Source organism: Phocoena sinus, chromosome X (assembly GCF_008692025.1).
Source record: "Phocoena sinus isolate mPhoSin1 chromosome X, mPhoSin1.pri, whole genome shotgun sequence".
Taxonomy (NCBI): domain Eukaryota; kingdom Metazoa; phylum Chordata; class Mammalia; order Artiodactyla; family Phocoenidae; genus Phocoena; species Phocoena sinus.
Window position 1 is genome coordinate 69171352 of NC_045784.1, and position 17424 is coordinate 69188775.

Genomic DNA, 17424 nt, shown 5'->3' on the forward strand with positions numbered 1-17424 from the left:
GAGCGCAGGCTCAGTAGTTGTGGTGCACGGCCTTAGTAGCTCCGCAGCATGTGGGATCTTCCCGGACCAGGGCTCAAACCCATGACCCCTGCATTGGCAAGCAGATTCTTAACCACTGCTCCACCAGGGAAGTCCCTGTTTTTACTTTCAAGTGAGTAGTGCATTGTGTTCAGATAATTTTGCTCTTTGAAAAGGTTGTTGGACTTTCTTTTTTTAAAGTGATGGGTACATTGCTTATTTTAAAAAAGTAAAGAATGGGAGGGGTCTGATGCCCTTGCACTTTCTCATCTGTTTCTCTGTAAATTTAAAGTACAGAAATACGCCTCTATACCAGCTTTGCCCACTCAGAACTATTAAGTGACCGAGCTCTTGACAAAGGGGAGACATGGGCTACACTGTTTTCAGTGTAGTCAACAACAAACCAGAGGCCTCATGACATTCCATTCAGTTCTTCTGTGTGCATGCTGCCCATGTGCAAGCAAGTCCACAAGTTGGTGGGCTTAGGAACTCAATGGGGTCAGTTTAGACTGGTCAAGGGGAAAGAGACCATAATAACTAGGAAATCAAATTCAGTAAATGAGGCTATTTGGAAGAGAACATAAGATATCTCAGCTTTTGTTGTCTTTCTATTTTGTATCACATAGTTTAGAAGAACTCTTTCATATATTTCCGTCTTATTTCCCCAGCAAGATTGGGAATTCTAATATGTACTGCATGTATTGAAAAAGAACAGGGTTTTGCAGTCAGATAGCTTTATATTTTTAATTTAGTACAGGCAATTAAGAGATCATTCTTCTTGCGCAGGTATCTTAACCTATCTAAGCCTCAATTTCCTTTGTTGTAAAATGGGGATAATCGTACTAACCTTTCAGAATTGTTATGAGGATTTCAGGGGATATATGTACATAGCCTCACAAAGAGTTTGGTACTCAGCAAGCACTTAACAAGTCTTAGTTCCCTTTCTCCTTAAAGGTCTTTATCTGGTACAAATCTTAACCCAGTACTAACATATAATAAGGCTTGGAAATTTCCTCTTGGGATTATCTTGGGAGGCCATTCCTGGAGCTTTTTTGTGTACCCCTCTATTAGAATTATATAGGGACAACTCTGGCAAAATTCTAAGGCAGACAAAGAAACTTCACTGTTTCCTTGCCTTTCTTCTCTCCAGGCAATCCCTCCCTCCACTCCAAATATGCACACTGTCTGCCCTTTCTATGAGGACCAAACTGGTAAACCGGTCATGGTAGAGTTTCAAGAATCAGAAGAATTGAATTTTAGGGTAGATGGTACTCCCAGTGCTCCTTGTTTCACAGCCTCCTGGGTCTACACATACAGCCATGTCTGAAGGAAATGGAGAGAGACTGCAGTTCCTTCTGACTCTGGAAAAAGCTCCAGATTAGAAAGGGCTGGATCCTCTTTAATAAGTGGTGCTGTGAAAACTGGACAGCTACATGTAAAAGAATGAAATTAGATCGCTCTCTAATACCATACACAAAAATAAACTCAAAATGGATTAAAGACCTAAATGAAAGGCCAGACACTATAAAACTCTTAGCAGAAAATATAGGCAGAACACTCTATGACATAAATCACAGCAAGATCCTTTTTGACCCACCTCCTAGAGAAATGGAAATAAAAACAAAAATAAACAAATGGGACCTAATGAAACTTAAAAGCTTTTTGCACAGCAAAGGAAACCATAAATGAGGAAAAGACAACGCTAAGAATGGGAGAAAATATTTGTAAACGAAGCAACTGACAAAGGATTAATCTCCAAAATATACAAGCAGCTCATGCACCTCAATATCAGAAAAAACAACCCAATCCAAAAATGGGCAGGAGACCTAAATAGACATTTCTCCATAAAAAGAGAAACAGATGGCCAACAAACACATGAAAAGATACTCAACATCACTAATTATTAGAGAAATGCAAATCAAAACCACAGTGAGGTATCACCTCACACCAGTCAGAATGGCCATCATCAGAAAATCTACAAACAATAAATGCTGGAGAGGGTGTGGAGAAAAGAGAACCCTCTTGCACTGTTGGTGGGAATGTAAATTGATACAGCCGCTATGGAGAACAGTATGGAGGTTCCTCAAAAAACTAAAAATAGAACTACCATATGACCCAGCAATCCCACTCCTATGCACGTATCCAGAGGAAACCATACTTCAAAAGGATACATGCACTCTGATGTTCATTGCACTATTTATAATAGACAGGACATGGAAGCAATGTAAATGTCCATTGATAGATGAATGGATAAAGAAGATGTGGCACATATATACAATGGAATATTACTCAGCCATAGAAAGGAACAAAATTGAGTTATTTGTAATGAGGTGGATGGACCTAGAGTCTGTCATACAGAGTGAAGTAAGTCAGAAAGAGAGAAACAAATACCGTACACTAACGCGTATATATGGAATCTAAAAAAAAGGTACTGATGAACCTAGTGACAGGGCAGGAATAAAGACACAGATGTAGAGAATGGACTTGAGGACACAGAGGGCAAGGGGAAGCTAGTATGAAGTGAGAGAGTAGCATTGACATATATACACTACCAAATGTAAAATGGATGGCTAGTGGGAAGCTGCTGCACAGCACAGGGAGATCAGCTTCATGCTCTGTGACGACCTAGAGGGGTGGGATAGAGAGGGTGAGAGGGAGGCTCAAGAGAGAGGGGATATGGGGATATATGTATACATATAGCTGATTCACTGTGTTGTACAGCAGAAACTAACACAACATCGTAAAGCAATTATACTCCAATAAAGATAAAATTTAAAAAGAATGGGCTGGATAGATGAGATTTTTCAGAACTGATAAAGAAAAGCCTTTTTAACCCAGAAAATTAGGCATGACTGTACTTTCTTTACTGTGACCACCTTAAGACATAGCTGTTTTTGAGAAACTGCCTTTAAATATCTACATTCTCCTCTTTTCACACAAGGCTCTACTGAAATTATTGAGCCTTAACATCTCTCTAGACATAATGTGGTAGAATTGCAACTGAAAAAGAAAGTAATAACAGTATTTGGGGAGGCAGACAGCGGTAAAATAGCAAACCTTACATTGTGCTCTTATGCTGCCACATCTTGGAACATCTGTCAGGAGAACTCCAGGGAGCTAGGGGTAGAGATAGGAGATCAACAAGAAAATTCTTAAGAGTCTTACCCTAGATTTGTTGTAGACTTGTTGGTAAAGAGATGTGAATTACAAGTTTTACATGGCTGATTGTGACCAAAGCATTTTTTAAAATATTTCAAAACAGGCAAGCTGAAAACAAGTGTTTCTTGTTGTGGTTATACCATTAGATTAAGCAGTAGGAAGCCAGTGGCTTAAGGACTCATGACAGTATTCATTTAAAATGTATACAGATCTCTTTTTGTTTACCAAATGACTACACAGTGGCAACACTGCAGTAGTCTAGTGCCAAACAGACTAACTGGGGATTCAGACTTGATTTTCCTTTTGGGTGTATTTTGTAAGTAGATTAGTAAAAGACTGAAAAGGCAGCTTTAAATTCTATTTGTTCATGCTTCCTTCACCCCACTCTTAAATCGATAGGCACTGGCTAGGAAAAGACAGTCTTATTATTTAACTACAAATTAGTGTAGCCCTTCTTGTGGCAGCATTTGAAACAAACAGAACCAATTGGAAGGAATTTATATATCTGAATTTCTCTTTGCAGAAGTTGACTGGGTCACAAATTATAACCTATTTAAAAAGACAAAATACACACCCACACAAGTGTTTATTCATTTAGAGACTTCAATTATGTGTAAGAATTTAGTCATAGAAATTATGAGCATCCATTTAGAAAGTTTCCAGGTTTATTTTGTAATACTGTACCTTTATTGTTCTAGTTCAATATGCTGTAATATTTGTGAGCTGGACAATATTGTGTAATATTTCACAGCTGGGCAATTATATTAAACTTTACTAAGTATATCATGCTTTCACTAAAACCATAGACTGCATGCAATATAGATGGATGTAGTATGCAGCATGTGTGCTGTCAGTATTAAGCTTAGTCTAAGTGGCATCACTCATAGCAATAAGCACTTGCTCTCTCTTAAATTCCTTGCACTCTTGGCTTTGTCATTCACTTGACTCCTCTCACCTGACCACCTTAGCTTCATATTTAAATACCATGTTATAATTGAAAATTTTAATATATCTATGTCTAATACCTCCCTCTAGATTGTAATTTTAGGAGGGAATCTGCTATTTTTCTTTAGACATTTTAAAGAACCTGATAAATTTCTTACATACTTGAGAGGCACCAAAGAAATATTGTTGAATAGCTATTAAATACAGTTTCGGACAATCATTTTAGATTTTAGTGCATCACAGTTGGAACCTCTGTTGATCTTCAATAAAGTGTTAGCTGAGAAAATGTGACAGGTTGATTATAAAACAAGACAAAACCCCATCTTGATTAAATGTGTTGTTGTAGCTCAGCACTTTCATGAAAAAGACTCTTGTTTACTTGTTCAGTTTCTGTTCCAAATGATGAAAATTGACACATAGAGTTTTGTAACATTCTCAAGGAAATATTCATTTCTGTTAACTGTATGATGCTTATTAAGACAGGAAGTAGACTCAGGTCGTTTGGAATGACTTTCAACAAAGGCTAAAATTAAGAGAGGCTTGTAGATAATCGGGAAACACACCTTGCCACTACTCAAACTTTTGAGTTAATTGCACTTGAGGTTATTGATATGTATCAGCTGTCTTTTCTTCTTCATGATTAGATGTGAGCATTTAAGTGAAAAAAAGAAAAAGTTGGGTTGATAAAAGGATCTGCGAACTGAAAGCTCTTCAATCCACTTGTGAGACATTAACAACAAAATAATAGAGGGAAAACTATATATCTTCTGTTAAACCACAAATCTTGATCCATGTCTGAATTCATTTCTGCTAGTTCATTAACACATTTTTGTTGAATATGATAAAAATAATAAAAGCTGTTTGTTCAACAATATAACTTCTTGTCCTTTGGGCCCTAGATTAAGAAGAAACAGCAAGATGTGCTTGGTTTCTTAGAAGCTAACAAAATAGGATTTGAAGAAAAGGATATTGCAGCCAATGAAGAGAATCGGAAGTGGATGAGAGAAAATGTACCTGAAAACAGTCGACCAGCCACAGGGTACCCCTTGCCACCTCAAATTTTCAATGAAAGCCAGTACCGTGGGGTAAGGAAACAATTAAAATTCTTGTTTTTTTTTAAAAATGGATTGCCTCAAACCCATCCACTTTCTTTTACTCCCACCCCATATCTACACACAGTCATTTCTCCTGTTCATCCTCTACATCCATCCTAGGCAGCTAGGGTATTTTGCCTTCTACTAGAAGGCAAATGGATGAGTCATTCACCAAAAAATTATCTGTGAATGTATAAGTACAGACCAGAGCATTTATATTATTTCCAGTATGTCCATGAAGAAGCCACTGAAAGCAGGTGAGCTGTTTTACTTATTTAGATTAAAATTAGTTTAAAAAGAGGAATATCTCAGTTTCTGCTTCAAGGTAGTAAAACTTTTATTTGAGTATTATTAATGAATTTTCTTAAAATTTTGAGTTAGCTAATTGAACTAATGTATGGATGAGGGAAACAGGAGTAGAGTTTTTACTTTTTGACTGGGGCTTTCAAGTTTGTCATCTTGGTTAGCCTTCATTTAAACCATGAAGTAGTTCCCTTCAATGTTCATTCACTGTGTATTTAAGTAACATTTGTAGCCTGTGGCCATTCTAGGTACCATGGCAAGTACAAGTATGTATAAAACAAAGCCTCTTTTCTTAAAGAGCTGATTGGGAGTGTTGTGTGGGTAGAATCAAACACACCTGAAACAGAGAGAGTGGTTATGAGGCCACATCCATGTGATGACATGGTACAGAAAGCATATGTAAGGGCTATAGGAATTTCCAGTAAAGAACTGTTTGCTTTGCTGTGTCCTCAGAATTAGCATAATTGAGGAACAAATGTTTTTAGAGCCAGCAATCCAAATCTTCTAACTCATGTGTTTAAATGGGAGTGAGAAGGAGAACACCTAGGGGAGGGTATGGCAAAATTGAGAAGTTCATTAGCATAAAATATTGTCTCTGTGAATTGAATTTGTCACTTCTGAGGAGGGGCCAGAAGATTTCTTCTGCTGCTGCAAACAGGGCCAATGTGTAAAGACATATTATGTAGATAAGGAAAAGACAATTAGGCTATTCATTTAGATGGTGAAACCTCAGTGCTTCTATATTTGAAATTTCTGCAAATTGTCAACTCTCAGGGGCTGAAACAGGCCTCAGAGGTCATCCAGTCCAATCTAAGCCCGCATATGTTGTCTTAATCTCTCCTTTTTGAAGCAGGAATTTCAATTTGTTTGACTTTTAAAAAGAAACACATTTTGGGTTATAAGGGTGATGTTTGAGAAGCCAAATTTACCTGGTTTATTTCTCCCTCGGAAGCCATACTATAAGGGAATGGAGTATGTTATGGAAAAAAAGGCAAGTATCACTGAGAAATGGGAAGATGAAAAGGAAGATGCAGGAGGTGAGACGCAAATCAAACAAATATTTGTTAATGGAAAAGGAATCCATTTTCTATTGAGTGCCTGCTGTGTGCCAGGCACTGAGTTAGGAGTTTCATAACAATAATTAAGATTTGTCCCTATACAGACGTTAGGGAGAAAAGTGTATAGCAACCATTCATAGAAAGCATATTATATGTCAGCTATTGTGCTACATACTTTATGTGTACTATATTAATCAGTTCTCATACTAATCTCATGAGGTGTAGATATTGTTATTCCTGTTTCATAGATGAAGATATTGAGGCCTAGAAGAGGTTAACTAACTTCTTAAATCATACAATTATTAAGTGATGCAACTAGAATTTAAACCTAGATCTGTCTTATTCTGAAGTTCTTACTCATTCTATTAAACCACTGTGCTGTTAATTTTTCTGTTTACTCAAAGATCCCATCTTCGTTCTTTTCTTGTTTCATTCTGTATTGTGGGAGGCTGACCTCAGCAAATTATATTTCCCAGTGTCCATTGCCAACTGGCTGCCTATTAGGTTTGGCCGGTAATAGGATGCACTGGTTGGATGAGTGGAGGGCAGGAGGAGAGGAAAAGCCAAGGTATCCCCCCTTTTTCTGGAGGTGTCCATGACAGTGGCTACATCTCCTTTGTGGTACCAGCTCTGAAATACTACCTTCTTCACTTTTCCCTTCAGCAGTAGCTGTGGTAGCAGCTTCCTGCTATTTCTAGTCTCTGGGCTGCCTCACTGTCTCCTGTCAGCCTTTCAGCTCTTTAATCTTTTGTAAGTGGTTCTTCATATTAAATTCCCTTGTTTAAACTGTCCCAAGGTTTCTCAACCTTGGCAATACTGATATGTTTGGTTTATGGGGGCTCCCTTGTGCATTGTAGAATGTTTAGCAGCATCCCTGGCTTCTATCCATGAGTGCTAGTAGCACCCTCCCAGTTGTGAAAAAACAAAAATGTTTCCAGATTTTGCGAGACATCCCTGGGGGAAAATTACCTCCTTTTTTAGAATCATTGAGCTATAGCTTAGGTTCTATTTCCAGATTAGGATGTGACTGAAACAATTACCCTGCCAACATAAATGAAGCTCTGCTATAAACGATACAAAATTTTTAAGGGTAATCTATGTTCTGAAAGAGCTTATGCTGTGTATATGAAGAACTAAAGTACATTTTCATGAAATAATTAATATGATACAACTATATGGTAGAATACATTCTGGATTAATGTTACTGGAATCCCAAATATGTAAATAAAGTATATTTTCCTCAAGAGAATTCCTATAGAAGAAGCAGACAATGTTTTGTTTACTCTTGTATTCTTAGCACCAGGAACAGTGATTGGCATGTAGTAGGTGCTCAATACATATTTGTACAATAAATTAATTAATCCTGATTAATTGAGAAGATGATATTCTTTTCTCTCAGAGCTACAAATCTGTTTCTGTGTGTTAAGTTCAGGGCCAACAAATAATGTACTGTGATCCCCAAACACCTGAAACAGAGATAACTAGATTACCCTACATAGTATTTTATGATCAGATTTCAATGTATTTGAAGACCTGCTTTCTTTTCACATGAGTTTAAAGGTTGACACAGACTGTTTTTATTGATTTGATTATAGTAAGAAATGTCTCTTGTATAACTGTTAGGTTCTTTTAACTAGCATTTTGAGGTTACTTCCAAGTGGTTGAGTATAGATATGATGTATATTGCTTGTTTACCTTGAGTAACTTATAGGTCATGTGTCTCAGTATGGATTTTGTATCAAGATCCAATTAGTTTCACTTTGAATAGTGAGTTCAAAGAATATAGGAGGCTGGTCATAAATGCCTGTTGTTTATGACTTAATCCTTTGTCGACATCGAGGGTACACAAAAAGATGCTTTGAGACAATCCTTGAGGAGATCTCTGTGGCTCTAAACAATACTGACTGTGTCAAAAGAGTTCCTAAATGAGAGAAATTCTGATGTTTCTTGAGTTAGGGGTCAGATTTAGGGTCATCAATGGCTTGAGAGGCCGTAAACTTTATACCTCCAGATCCTCCAAGTACCAGGAACTATATATGCTAGAAAAGAACCTTTTAATTGGTGATCTGTTGGTGAGGCAACCTCTAGAGAAGCCAGCAAATTATAAGTTCATTTTACCTCTAATAACTCAGCCAAAATGCCAAGCTTATCTCTGTGTTTATGCGTTTTTTTAGAGAAATTTTGAAACACTTTATTTTTTTTTAATTTTTAATTTTTTTAATTTTTTGGCCATGCCATGAGGCATTTGGGATCCCCAACCAGGGATAGAAACTCTGCCCCCTGCATTGGAAGGGCAGAGTCTTAATCACTGGACCACCAGGGAAGTCCCTCTCTGTGTGTTTTAAGTCAAACAAACTAAGGCCAGGTATAGACAATGGCTGTGTTTTCTAAGTATATTTGCTATTTATTATATGTCATAGTCAAATGTAGGCAGTTCGGTTGTTACTTTTGGAGCATGCATGGTGGTTTAGAGGATGACAATGGGAAGCCCAACTGAATTTAGTCACGTGAAGCTTTTATTGGATCCCCGGATTGTTTGCTCCTCCAGTCATATTTCATGAAAATCTCATAACCTTCCTCTGAACACAGCACAGATTTACTATTCTTATGGCCATGAGATAGCTAAAATCTGGTCTGCTGTAGGTTCTGAGGGCATCTCTACCTTAATGAATAATGCAAGAGAAATAATGGCAAACTGGAACAATAGCCTCCTCCCAAAAGTAAGCAACATCTTACTGGCAAATAGTTGGCTGCTTTGGGCTATGGAGAAAGCTGCTTGCCCTGAGGCAGATTTAAGTTCTATGCAGTATGAAATAAGTCCTTTTGCTATTTCTGTCTCACAGATCAGCATATCTTCTAACCCACATTAATTGGGATCCAATAAGCCTTGACTCTTTACTACTCCTTCCAGAATTCTAGCATTATTGAAGTTAGCTAGCCTGTTTGCCTTCAAAGATATTGACCAGTCAGATAATTTTGAATTAATTTCCCCTTTTCTTTCCTTTGTTGGTTGTATGTTGCTAATTCTTGTTGCCTTCTTTTATCAAGGACTATGATGCCTTCTTTGAAGCCAGAGAAAATAATGCAGTGTATGCCTTTTTAGGCTTGACAGCCCCACCTGGTTCAAAGGTATGATTCATTTTTTCCCCTTCTTTATAGGCCATTTTATTGCTGCTGGGGTTTTTTAATCAGTAAGATTTGCACGTTATTAAGTACTCAGATTAAGCCAGAGGCAGTGCAACATAGCTAAAAGGAAATGTCCCTGCTCCGCATACACTTAATCCCTAGTAGGGAAGACAGATGTGCATAATTAAATACATAAAGTATGTGGATAGAAGGTAGGCTGAGTGACTTCCCTATCAAGCTGCCCAAGGCAGCAAATTTCTCATTGACCCATTCACAAATAAGTGGTTAACAATTTTAAAGACACCATTATTCCAGTTGCCATGTATGGTATTACGTGGACAGAAAGCATCTTAGTTCAAAGTAATCTTCTTGTCAGTATCTATTGTCCTTGTGTGACATCAAATGCTATAGTCACCTATTCAAATTAACTAAGAGCATTTGAGTATCAAAACTCATCACTAAATTGCTGGCGGAATTTGGAGCTTTTCCCCTGCCAACAGCAAATTAATTTTTCAAGTGGTGGTGTTCCCAGGGAAGATCATACAAAGAAAAATATAAAAAATTAAGTCACCTGTTTAAAAAAATGTCTCAGAGCTATGGACTTTAAATATACGTTTGCCTTTTACCATATTTCTTCTCCACAAAGGCTGGTTTAATCAAAGTGTATGTCCCCTGCTCTATCATTTTACATTTTGTTCTCAGAAGCTAATTTTTGTTAAACAGATTCTTCAAACTCCAGCTCCTTCTCCAGTTTTGAGAGTCTGTGTTATTGTCTGTATTTTCACTAGAGACTGTTTAGAGGCATTGTTGTCTGAGTCACTATGAAATTCTGTTTTCTTGCCAAACTTTCTTTTCCCATGGATAAAATGTCTTATTTTAGGCTTTGTATAATTTAAGTTGTAGGAAATCTTAGGTAAGGCATTTTTATTTAAACAAGTTAGTAAAACCCAAGTTAAGTCATTGATTTCAGTGCATATTGGAGGAAGTATAAAGGAAGGATAGTCTGTTTTCTGTGACTGATGACTCTCTTTCCTTCAGTGAAAAGTATGAGCCATTCATTCATTTATTCATTCAATAAATATTTACTGAGTGTCAAACATTGACTTGATACTGATGGTAGGGCAAATACGGAGAATACAACATAATCTCTACCTTCAAAGTGTTTATAACCTAGTGAGGAACATGTATACGAATAATTATACAACAAATATGTCTACAAATAATTATGATATAGTATGGTAAATTTTGTATGGTTGGTATGAATAAAGTACAGTAAGCATCCAAAGGAAATAATCATAAATTACTACTAAGGAGTTTGGGGAAGGTTCCACAGAGGAATTGGCATTTGAGCTGTTAGGGATTCTAAAACACTGAAGTAACACTAGGCGTCTTTCACAGTGGCTGCAATAGGAACCACTGCATTGGGATGTACCTGCACCCAATGGTATGTTCAGGGAGCAGAGTATAATACAACATGAATCTACTATAGAACATATTAAATAAGGGAGATGCATTAGGAGGTAATATTGGCTAGGTAGGATGGGGCCAGATTATGAATACTGTGCTAGATACTTTCGGCTTTATTCTCTAAGCATCTAAAAGCCATGGTAGGGAATGAGAGAAGACAATTATGTGATTATCTTTGTATTTTAAGATGTGATTTGATCTATGTCTCAAAAAAATAAATTTGGCAGATGTGTGGATTGTGAAACATTGGAGAAATTAGATATTAGAGATGGGCTGACCCATTAGAGTATTCCTTAAGAGTCCAGAAAAGCAATGGAGAAGGCCTAAAGTGGGACTGCAGTTACAGAAAGGAAAAGATGGATTTAGGAGACACAGAAAAATCACTTGTGATAGGATTTGGCAATTTATGAGATGTTTATGTATGGAAAGAACTGGGAAGGATTGAAGCTATCTCTGAGGCTTCTAACCTGGGTGATAGGGAAATGAAGCAAAAGTCATGGAGGAAACAGAAAAGTGAGTGATCCAAGGGAGGAGTTAGTCTTGGAAAAGAGAAGGCACGCAGTTTTCTTCTGAGACTGGATAGAATGAAGAGAGAAGGATAAAACGAAATTTTAATGTGTGGGGAGGTTAGGGAAGTTCACATTTGAAAATGTCTTATCTTTAGTATGAGGTAAGAAGAATGATCATCTGCTAGGAGTGATGGGAAATTTGAGAATTGAAAAGATGCATTTGCTGAAAATAAGCTAAAGAGTAGGCAAAGATCATGAATGGAAGGATGGCTGAGCAAGATGAAATTCCCTGTTGAAGTTAGAGTTGATGAGCCCACAGTGGAGCCAGTCAGTTTGTTTACTGTGGTTTTTTTTTTTTTTTCATCCTTGTTTAACCCTAGAAGTAGGAATAGAGTAAAAGGACAGCAGATGTTATCAAGGATTGAACTAGAAGGAGCTGATAGATCGGGATAAAGAAAAGAGGTCTGGAATTGACAGTGGAGTTGAAGGGTGGATTGGTAATAGGGAGATTTTGAATGTTAGTATTTAATAGGTTTTTCCCAAGATTAAAAGTGATAAATTTGATATCAGAAGGATGATTTTTCTATCCTTCAGCTCAGCTTTCAGAGTTTTCCCCTTTAATTTAACAGGACAATAAGTCTTCCAGAAAGAACTGGCTGAAAAGAAAGTATACGCAATAAGAAATACAACTAATTAACCCGCATTGGAAAAGTGCATTCATAATAAAAAGAAATGTGATAAAATGAGATACAATATTCATCTGTGAAGTTAACAAAGATAAAACAAAGTGATAATGCTCAGTGCTGAGAAGTGTGCATTAAAACGTATTCTCTCATATATTACTGGTGATGATATAAATTGGTACTACTGTTTGAAAACCGAAATAGCAAATATATATCAAGGACCTCAAAAATGTTTATACTTCTTCATCCAGTAATTGTACTGGGTAGTAAGGCCTAATGAAATAATTCATACATCGAAAAGTCTTTATGGATAAAAAAATAAATCAAAATGTTATTTTTAATCTTAAAAAATTTGTAAACAAGTTAAATGTCTAAAAATAGGGTCAACAGAAATGATTTATCCACTGAGTGAACTCATGCTCTTATTAAAAAATGAGAGTTTGTGAAAAGATACATTATAATGAGCTACAGAACTGTTTTTACTGTGTAATTAGCATTCTATTGATAATTACATTTAAAATCTATGTACAGGACAAAAAGAGACTGAAAGGAACCATAGCTAATAATATGAATGTTTTTCTTTTTTCTCCATTTATTTATTTTCCAAATAATTAGAATACATTCTCTTTACATTTAAAAATTATTGAAAGCCAGTGCACTGGAAAGCTTGATTTAAAAGTACCCAATGGCAAATATTTCTATAAGGCAAGGAATCCTCTGTAAGACAAATAATTTTTTTTTATTCTCTTGTATATTAGATGCAGTTAAACATGGTATATAAATATTTGCTCTTTACTCTTCTATTAATACAGAAGATAATTTCATAGCACTAGCATTTCTTACATTGCAGTATAGTTGATAGTTTTGATATGGAATAAAATAACTGATATATTTTTACTAAAAAATAAAAATCCAGTGATATTCATGTTGAGAGGAATACCACTCCTCTGGAAAAGCCGTGTTCACTAGTAGGTTGAGGGTATAGAACATGCTGGTTAAAGAAGTGTTCTCATTGGCTTTGGTTAAACCACCTAGCTCTAGGGAGGGCCATGAAAATCTGCTTCTGCTGTGAGATTTGAAGCATTCCTATTTCCAGTAAGCCCATCCCATTTTATTGCATCTCCAAGAGAAACTGTATGTTAATAACACTTAGCTGTGGTGTTGGTCTTAGTGACTAGGCAGAAAGTGGAAAGGAAAACATTAGGAAAGAAGTCTGGATACCTGCAATGGACTAAGCATTGAGCTACACAGTTCACATTCATCTCATTTTATCTTTACTTCGTCCTTATGAGCTAGGTGTCCTCAATACCATTTTACAGAGGAGGAAACTAATGATTAGATAATTTAAGTAATTTGTCCAATTTACAGAGGAGGAAACTAATGATTAGATAATTTAAGTAATTTGTCCTCAATACCATTTTACAGAGGAGGAAACTAATGATTAGATAATTTAAGTAATTTGTCCAAGGTTACATAATAATTGAGTAGCAGATATGGAATTTGAACCCGGGATTATCTAACTCAAAACCAATGCATTTATAGAATGATGTATATAGTGGGAGTAGAGGGTGAGAACACATCATATGCCTGTTTCTAGAGCTCTCTGGTTGATTAAATAACTCATGATACTATAAATACTGGCTACTTACTTTTAGATAATAATAAAGCTTGTAGCACAATTTACATATTTGATGAATAAAACATAATTAGAAAAGTAAATAATTTAAATATGATGTATTCTTAAAGACAAATTACAAAGAAATTTGAATTGCCTTTTGTTTTGGATTTTTGTGCTAGTAATTTCTTCCTTGAAAAAGGATAAGTGAAAGCTAAGGAATTTATGACAAATTACAACAAAGATTGATAAATGTAACTTTAGGGAACTAGGCTGTCTCCAAATTACTAGTTACTCAGAGGCATTACGTGCTCATAAGAAGAAGGACTTCACATTATCATGTGTTCACATTTTTATACCACTGCTTCCCCACCTATATATGCTATGCTATTGAGGGGTTTTATTTATTTTTATTTTTTTATATTAATTAATTTATTAATTTATTTATTTTTAGCTGTGTGAGGTCTTCGTTTTGGAGCACAGGATTCTCACTGTGGTGGCTTCTCTGATAGCGGAGCATGGACTCTAGGCGTGCGGGCTTCAGTAGTTGTGGCACGTGGGCTCAGTAGTTGTGACTTGTGGGCTCTAGAGCACAGGCTCGGTAGTTGTTGCGCACGGGCTTAGTTGCTCCGCGGCATGTGGGGTCTTCCTGGACCAGGACTCGGACCCGTGTCCCCTGCATTAGCAGGCGGATTCTTAACCACTGCACCACCAGGAAAGCCCCACTGAGGGGTTTTAGTATAAAATTCACTGTGTTGTGTGAGGAAGTTTTTGGAAGCTTGTTCTATAAAATGAAACAAAATACATAATGTGGGTCTAAGATGTATTCATTTAGACAGCCGAACACCATGTTAGAAATTTCAAAAGAGCTTAGGGAAGTTTGTTTTTGGTTTTTGACTAAGAGTTTTGGAAGGTGAGTCAGTAGTGTATTACATATGTTTTGTTAATGATGTATTAAGAATGAATTACACTGTCCTCTGGTTTCCTTCTTTCTATCATTTCTACCTCTCTCTTTTTTTTTTGGTAAAAATATAGCATCTTTTTGTTTGTTTGTTTTTTCCCCTTCTTCTGGGGTTAGCATCAGAGGCTTATTTTGGAATATGCAGCTGCTGTCACTCCTCCTGAGACTGTCAAGTACTCAATTAGTGACAGATGTTTAGAGTGACATTGTCTAGCATACATGATTTCTACAGCTCAAGTCTGAGGTTTCTTTCACCAGAGTCACTCTTGCCACCCATCCTTATTTGCAGAAACTTTCCTTGAAGTGTATTTTGTGTCAAGTACTATGTTAAGTGCCAGAGCACACCTATAGGTCAGAGTTCCTATGCTAGAAGTACTCACCATCCACAGGAATAGAAAGACAACCTTACCTCTTCGAGCCTACTGCCATGAAATTTAAAAGCAACAATACTTTAGCAAATAACACATTTTCTAAGTAGCTTAATCCTTAAACAAAACTCACGTGACTGTAACTATAGGTGACAATGTTTTAGAACACTCAATTTTTGTGAAAAATCATTCAAAATGGAACTTAGCTACTTTTAAATAAAATGTCAACTATAATTGTAAATCACTTGCTTTTATGGAATTATAGACAGTCCTCTATGACATCTGTTTCTAGGCAGAAGTTTCTATTTTTTAATTTTTCTATTAAGAATTTTTAAGCAGTCTTTTCTGGGGGCTATTTTTCTGATTTTGAATATTCTTAGCAATTTGAGATAATATAGTCTAACCAAAATACACACGGATGCCTGCTTTGTGATATTTAAATCTGTGTTGTTTGTTTTTCATTTCAGGAAGCAGAAGCTCAGGCAAAGCAGCAAGCATGAACCTTAAACATTCTGCCTTAAGCATCCTGACAAAGGAGTCTCCACTGCTTTTTATAAAATAGCAAAATTATCTTGGCTTCAAAAGAAATAGGCTTAATGTTGAAATAATAGATAGTTGTTGTTTTCACATGCAAACAATCAAAATGAATACATAATTAAAATGTGAACATTATGATGAGGAGAATGGGAGATGAACTTAAAATTTTAAGAGGTGTCATGGAATAGTATTGTTGTCTGCTAAGGCATTTTATGTACTTCAGTGATTTTAAAAAGCAAACACCTGTTCCCTTTTTTGATATTATGATTGCAGCTTAAGTATATCTGTAGCTCTACATTGAGTAACTTTAAAAGATGAGTGAGAAAGGAAGAATCTGTCTCTCGTTCCCAAATTGCCTCAATTTTAGTGAACAAAAATATGTACCTTTTTGATGTGAAATTATTGTGATTAAAAAGTAGTTGCAGATAATGTTTATGATATGTCAGACATTGTAATTTCTGATGGTAAGTATAACATTTACATTCTTTTGTAGTTAAAACTTCTATGTACTGAACCACAGGTTTTCTAGGCTTCTAAATGAAGCCTTTCATTGCATGCTTCAGTGATCGGAACAGATGACCTCCCACCAAAAATAAAGATGTATTCAGTTGACAAATTTCTTGCTTAAACTACACAGCTATGATGCAATCATGTTACTAAGTTGCTTGCCCCAGTGAAATATGCATATGTATGCTATGGAAGTAGGATGGCAAATAAGTTAAAAACGGCATCCTTTTGCAAAGAGTTCAGACTTTTTTTTTTTTTTTTTTTGTGGTACGCGGGCCTCTCACTGTTGTGGCCTCTCCCGTTGCGGAGCACAGGCTCCAGACGTGCAGGCTCAGTGGCCATGGCTCACGGGCCTAGCCGCTCCGCGGCATGTGGGATCTTCCCAGACCGGGGCACGAACCCGTGTTCCCTGCATCGGCAGGCGGACTCTCAATCACTGCGCCACCAGGGAAGCCCCAGAGCTCAGACTTTTAATTAAATATTTTAAAATAGGTTGGAACTCATTTTTCCCCTTTTAAAACCACTTGTGATCACGAATGCCACTATCTCTCAGATATTTGATCTTTCAGTTTCAGCTTAGGCATATATTGTATGAGTACATTAATCTAAGCAGAGAAAATCTTTTCTATGCCTCTATTCCAGTGAATAGCATAAGTATCAGATAAAAGGATCAATTTAAAAAATGTTAATTTTGAAAACTTCTAAGAAGATAAGAAACATTATGGCCTAAATCACCCAGAAGACACATATATTGTACTTTAGTTCCACATTAATATTGTACTTTAGTTTCACATTACTAAAAGCAAACACCTTTTACTTTAAATTACTTTATCATATCATTTGATGTATGCAAGTCTGTGCTCTTTGCCAAAATCAATATACAATGAAGACATGGCTTTGTTTACTGAGATTCAAACATGATGCAATGCTTTAAAATAAACTCAGTACTGTCAGAAACATAATTTTTGTGTTCGTGTTCGTGGAGTTTCTAAATAGTGTAATAATAATTTTAGAAGGGTAATATATTTTTTTAGATGGTGGGGAAGGAGAAAAGAGAAAATAATAGAAAGAAAA

The 17424-nt window shown here is 36.3% G+C and overlaps 1 protein-coding gene across 1 annotated transcript in view; it reads left to right on the forward strand.

Moving 5' to 3' along the window:
- SH3BGRL (SH3 domain binding glutamate rich protein like) overlaps nucleotides 1-17312 on the forward strand; it is a 91802-nt gene extending 74490 nt beyond the window's left edge. Inside the window, exons 2-4 of the mRNA XM_032620653.1 lie at nucleotides 5022-5207; nucleotides 9626-9706; nucleotides 15774-17312. Coding sequence (XP_032476544.1) covers nucleotides 5022-5207; nucleotides 9626-9706; nucleotides 15774-15806 — 300 coding nt within the window. The 3' untranslated portion in view covers nucleotides 15807-17312. The remainder of the gene's footprint in view (nucleotides 1-5021; nucleotides 5208-9625; nucleotides 9707-15773) is intronic.
- The last annotated feature ends 112 nt before the right edge of the window (nucleotides 17313-17424 follow it).